Here is a 5,858-nt window from a genome sequence, read left to right on the forward strand (position 1 = left end):
TGCAGATGCCTTAATAAACTTAACATTCTGTACTTCATCTGGCCTCATGCGTTCCTCCTCCAGCAATCTAACACTTCCTACAGGATTAATTGGCCACTGAGAGCTTTCCCACTGGGTCTTGTGGAGGGAAGTTGACTGCCCAGATTACCACGTGCTCCTTGGATAGCACTGAGGTTCCCAGCAGCCCTGCTCTGTTTTCTTTCGTGGGCATGTTCTTGGATCTCAACCTGGTTATGAGGGAGTACCACCCTCTTAGTTTGAAGTCGGGATCTGGGCTTTGCCGAGAGCTCTAAAAGGTGCTTTCAACAGACGAGACAGGCACTCCAGAAAACACAACTTTATTCCACTCCAGAAAACACAACTTTATTCGCTAGGGCTGAAAACAAAGGCTCTCTCTCAACAGGCTTGGAGATTTTAGTGTAAGGTGTAGTGCATTATCAGCCCTCTCAGCTTGACCTCGCCAAGTACAGGCCTCAGCTGTGTGAAGACAGTACCTTCGTCAGCAGGCGAGGGCTGGTGGTCCCAGTGTACCTGACATTTTTGTGATTTGCCACATGCTATTTCTCGTATTATAAAGCCACATCTTGGCATCCTCCAAGGGGACGTGAGAAAAGATCCTGTTGATTGAACCAGAGCCTCCTAGTGGGTGGGCCGGGAGCACGTGCCCCTGGCCCTTGGCACAAACGCATGTGATTCTCAGTGAAGTCCTCTGCCTGGGGCCTGGTCAGGAGTCCTGCCATTCTCTGCCTGGGCAGCCAGCATGTGCAGCTGAAGACATGGCTTGTAAGGGGTTAGAAACTGCTGCCTAAAAACTGAGTATGTCCAGGAGGGGGCAGCAGAGAGCACCAAGTGCCCTGCACAGTGCGTCCCTTCCTACAGTTGCTTTTCTGTGAAGGCCTTGGGGGTAAGGCTCTCCGGCAGCAAGTGAAAGGGCTGCAGACCCGCTAGCTCTCTGGAGCCCATTTGTTAGGACTGAGGTTATACAGACTGCAACACAGACAAGGGAAGGGCTAGGCTCAGCCCGAGAGTCCCGGAAACCCTGGGATTGATTGACCGCTGGGTGACCAGTAGAGGGCCCTGTCGACCAGCTTTCCCTGGTTCAGGGTCTGCAGCAGGAGGCCCTGCGGCCCTCCCTCTTGACATAGTCGTGCAGCTGGAAGTGGAGCTCGCTGGTGCTCTTCATGGAGCGCTGCTTCAGCTCCCTGTGGGACAGGGGTGACCATGGAACAGGGTGGCCAGGACCCCCAACAAGGGGATTCAGAGCCTGGGTCTGAATCCGGAGGCCTTCCCTGGTGGCTGCGAGGACTTACTTTGCTATGGCTGTGAAGGCCAGATCCACGTTGAGGCCCATCTTGGCACTGGTCTCCATGAAAGGCAGCCCATACTCCTGCAAATAGCTGCTGCCAGCCAGGTGGCAGCCTGGTGGGGACCACCCAGGCCCTACAGCCCCATGGGGGGCAGCCCTAGCCACCCACCTCGCCCAGACTCACCTTGGCCAGCTTCTCCCCATCCTCCCTCTTCACCACGCGCTCCTGGGCAGAATCCACCTGACACAGGGATCTTGGTGAGAGCCGGCCTCGGGCTCACCGCCCTGCAGAGCCAGGGGGAGAGGACAGGCGGGGTGCCCACCTTGTTCCCTAGCAGCATGAGCACCACGTCGTGCTGCGCATATTCGTGGATCTCGGTCAGCCAGGCCTGTCACGGGAGAGCTGAAACCAGACTGGAGGCTGGTGTTCTCCACACCCCGTGCCTCTCCAAGCCACACCCCACACAGGAAAGGCCCGGAAATTTAGCCATGGGCCATGCTGAGATACCCCTGACAGGTATCCAAGGTGGTTGGGCCACCTTCAGCTCATACTCTAAACTTGGGCCACCAGGAGCCCCGAGGCGCCCTCCTTCCCCCTCCCTGCTGTCAGTAGGGTCCTCAGACCATCTACCTAAATGAGTTTGGAGTGGGAACAGGACCCATCCTGGCCTCTCACACCACACACACACACACACACACACTCACCAACCCAGAAGGAAGCCACTGACCTGGATGTTGTCAAAGGAAGCCTTGTTGGTGACATCATAGAGCAGTAGCAGTGCTGGGGGCAGAGGGCCAGTGAGGACACCTCCAGTCACCCACAACCCTCCTCTGAGCAGAAGCCTAGGGAACAGGGCACACACAGACACAGACCACAGCCCCGACTCCTCGGCCTGGGACACTGCCCACGAGCTCACCATGTGCATCACGATAGTAGGCATGGGTGACGCTGCGGAACCGCTCCTGGCCAGCTGTGTCCCAGATCTACAGTGACAGGTACAGGCCGGCGGTCAGGCCTGCCCAGTCCCTCCTGAGTGCCCTCAACTCACCCTCCCCCAGTTGCCTCACCTGCAGCTTCACCTTCATGCCATCCACGTCCAGAACTTTGTTCTGAAACACAACCAGCCAACTCCAGTAATGGGCCCAGTGCCATGTTCTGGCAGGGGCCAAGGGGTGGGGGAGGGGAGAGGCAGGCAGTGCAGGACCAGGACTGAGCCTGAAGTTGATGAGCCCCTGAATTGACTCTGCCCCCAACACCCACATGATAACACTTCCCCTTGAACCCAAGTCCTAGAGTCAACCCAGCTCTCCCTGGTGCCTTTGGTGAGCCCCTCCTGATAATTCATGCTCAGAGGGCACCAGGCCTCTCTCCTGCTCAGATGGCCATACTGATAGACTTGCAGGGTGTCTAATTCTGGACCAGGTTGTCCTCCCTCTGCCCACCCTGCAGCCTGGCACCTGGCCCCACCAGCTCCACTGTCCCTTGCCACCACCCACCACAGTCAGTCACTGACTCCAGTTGCTCTGGCCCTCTCCCAGCACCTCTCAAGCCCAGTCCCTTCACCCTAGCCTGCCCTCTCCCTGGTACTCCCGATTCAGCCTCACCCCACACACCTGTCCCCTACACGCTCCCCAGAGTGTAGACCCCAGTCCCCTTACCAAGGACTGGCATCTCTCAGCTCTGCAGGTGCTGCTCCTTTTGCTTAAGGCCATTTGCGTGATATTGGAAGTCATCCACCGTGAGATTACAGGTCCATTACTAGTACTCTGTGCCTCAGTTTTCCCACCCACAAATGGAGATAACCAGGGCACCCATCACATAGCTGCTCCAATGAATTTATGAGTTACTATGTGCAAAGCACTGAGAACTGTCCGGCCCAGAGTGACAGCTAAGAGCATGTGTTCTAATATATTTAATTTAATGTATTTATTATTGATTTTAGAGAGGAAGGGAGAGAGAGAAACATCAATCCAGTTCCCTCCTATAAGTGCCCCAACTGAGCCTGGGCACATTTGTTCTAATTTAAAAGCTGCTTTCCAGCCAAACCGGTTTGGCTCAGTGGATGGAGCGGCTGCTTTCCATCCTAGCTGGTTTGGCTCAGTGGATAGAGCATCGGACAGTGGACTGAAGGGTCCCAGGTTTGATTCCGGTCAAGGGCACGTGCCCAGGTTGTGGGCTCAATCCCCAGTTGGGGCCTGCAGGAGGCAGCCGATCAATGATTCTCATCATAGATGTTTCTCTCTCTCCCTCTCCCTTCCTCTCTGAAATCAATAAAAACATATTTTAAAAAATAAAAATAAAAGCTGCTCTCCACATGGGGATGGCAGTTCTCCGAGGACAGGGCCCAGTGCAGTAAACAGAGTGCAGCACTCTGCCTCGTACACAGTGGGTGCTCACTATGTGCTGGCTGCCTGGCCATGCCCTCTAGTCAGCCCGAAAGGACGGGGCCCAGCCCCGGCTTCCATGTGCTGGGTGGGGATGAGGGGTGGCTGAATGTCACTGTCTCCCTTTTCCCAAACTGCTGCTGTCAGGTGCTTCTGGGTCTCCAGGGAACCAAGCCCAGCCATCTGCCAGGCTCGGGAGGACACCCCGCCTTCCCTGACTCCGGAGCAGAGGTATGACCCTCCCTCACCACCTCACCTCCCTCACCACCTGCCCCAGAGCCAAGGGGGAGGTGAGAAGGGGGAAGGAGGACCAGAACAGGCAAAGGACCACCTGCCCTGAGCCTAACACAGCCCCTTCTGACACCGCAACCTTTATTCTTCCTCCCAGAGGACTTGAGGGGGCCTTGTCCCCCTAAAGAGGGAAGAGAATGGCCCCCAGACTGGAGGGAACCCCCCTTTGCTATCCCCAGAGTGGGCCTCCCTCCCAGCCTCAGGACAACTGTGTCTAATTAAAGGGTGAGAAAAATGCAAATTCAGGATTTGCAGAGAACACACCGGCACTTACACAGCACCTCAGCGCTGGCACGTGGAATTTAGACTGATAGGCAGAAGTGGAGCTCTGATGCTGGAGCCCTGCAAGCCTCAGACCCTGGTCCCCATCATTTCCTACTGACCCCATAAGCTGCCTGGGGCGCTGTCAGGGCTTTGGAGCCAAGAATCCAAGGGCACCCCCAGAAGAATCTCAGGACACAGCCCTCCTGCTAGGGGTGGTAAGGGGACTTTGGCAGGGGAGAGTAGCTGGGTAGGAACATTTCCCATGAGCCTCCTCACCCCAGGGCAGGGACCTCTGCCCTAAGCAATCCCTCGGTCTCTAGATAATACCCTTTCCTCAGCTGCTGGATGGGGTGTGTGTTCAAGGGCCACAGCCACCTGTCTTGTAGGTCCTGGATGGCCTGCCTGGCACCTCGGGGCCCCCTTTGTACAGTGGGGCAGCAATGCTGGCCTTCCATGTGAACACGGACCTTGAATTCCCTCTGACAGCTCTGGGGGCACCCGTGACCACCTACCCAGAGGCACAGGTTAGAGCCCCGGGGTGTGCTGGCCCCAGGCACAGGGATCCCATCGCTGCATTGGTTAGATGGAGCCTCCATCTTCCTCCAACACCCTGGGGTTTTCAGACGGCAGGCAGCTTGATGGTTATGGCATTCCACCTCACCCACCCTGACCCTGGGAGCCGGGGGTCCATCTAGGAGCTCTACCTCATGAGCCTGTAAGTGCCCCAGGATCATGGAGAACCAGCTGCCAGGGGTGCTGTGAGAACTCAATGAGCTGGTGCTGGGGGCCCAGGACATCCATCTCACTCACCCGGAAGTCGATGCCCACCGTGGAGATGAAGGTCCCTGCTAGGAACGCCCCATCCTTGAATCGCACAAGCAGGCAGGTCTTCCCCACGCCTGAGTCCCCCACCAGCATGACCTGAGGTGAGCAGCGGGGGCAGAGGTGTTAGGGCAGAGGCGACCAGGGTGCTGGCCCACTCAGAGGGGTGTCTAGTCTTCTCTGAGCTGGCCTTGTTAGAGAGAGGCTGTGACTGAGGGGCAGGAATGGAGAGAGGCATCCCAGGCCCACAGGTGGACCCCAGGACTTGGGTTTAGCACTGGGGGGACGGGGGGGAGACAGCAGCTATGATCCCAGCTGGCCTGCACCTCCAGCTTCTACCTACCTCTGCAAGGTTCTGTCCCTTCTATCCCAGAAAGAGGCCCATCGCAATCAGTGGGGAGTGGGGGCAGATGCCTCCACCCAGGGCCCTACCGGACCCCCACCCCTCGGCCCTGAACACCATGCTTGATCTAGAAGGGGGCATCTGGGGAGCAGAGCCTGGGGGTTGGCGGCTAGGGACCTCCTAGGAGGCCTGTGGGGGCCCCTATGCCAGAGGGTTTCCAATCTCAACCAGACTCAGGAGGAATGTGCCACCTGAGGGGCAATCAGGCCTAACCCCTCCTCCACCTCTCCGGTACGCCCCCCCCGCTCCAGGCCTGCTGCCAAAGGCCCCAAACCCAAAGATGGTCCTGCCACCCCTCACCCCTGTGCCACACACACACACACACACACACTTTCACAAGCTTCTACAGCTCCCGGGGGTGAGGGAAAGCAGCATATGGAAAATAAT

The 5,858-nt window shown here is 57.4% G+C and overlaps 1 protein-coding gene across 3 annotated transcripts; it reads right to left on the bottom strand.

The window, feature by feature from the left end:
* Window positions 1–347: 347 nt before the first annotated feature.
* On the bottom strand, window positions 348–5,194 carry RAB26 (RAB26, member RAS oncogene family). Of its 3 annotated transcripts, XM_006763910.2 has the most exons (8): window positions 5,057–5,194; window positions 2,375–2,416; window positions 2,224–2,290; window positions 2,035–2,087; window positions 1,630–1,695; window positions 1,491–1,547; window positions 1,311–1,387; window positions 1,094–1,202 (listed from the first exon to the last, which is right to left on the bottom strand). In XM_006763910.2, exons 1-8 carry the CDS (start codon window positions 5,162–5,164, stop codon window positions 1,100–1,102), a joined length of 573 nt encoding a protein of 190 aa, XP_006763973.1. In that variant the 5' UTR covers window positions 5,165–5,194; the 3' UTR covers window positions 1,094–1,099. The 3 variants fall into 3 exon arrangements, with proteins under 3 accessions (XP_015419516.1, XP_006763972.1, XP_006763973.1); XM_015564030.1 differs by lacking the exon at window positions 2,375–2,416 and having other exon boundaries at window positions 348–1,202; XM_006763909.2 differs by lacking the exon at window positions 5,057–5,194 and having other exon boundaries at window positions 348–1,202; window positions 2,375–3,371.
* Window positions 5,195–5,858: the final 664 nt, after the last annotated feature.

This window comes from Myotis davidii, unplaced genomic scaffold, assembly GCF_000327345.1.
Source record: "Myotis davidii unplaced genomic scaffold, ASM32734v1 scaffold599, whole genome shotgun sequence".
Classification (NCBI taxonomy): Eukaryota; Metazoa; Chordata; class Mammalia; order Chiroptera; family Vespertilionidae; genus Myotis; species Myotis davidii.

Coding starts and splice junctions, on each gene's coding strand:
- RAB26 (XM_006763909.2), bottom strand. CDS start 2,569: ATGTGGGTGTTGGGGGCAGAGTCAATTCAGGGGCTCATCAACTTCAGG. Junction 1,388..1,490: donor ATGGGGAGAAGCTGGCCAAG/GTGAGTCTGGGC, acceptor AGCTATTTGCAG/GAGTATGGGCTGCCTTTCAT. Junction 1,203..1,310: donor GCCTTCACAGCCATAGCAAA/GTAAGTCCTCGC, acceptor CCTGTCCCACAG/GGAGCTGAAGCAGCGCTCCA.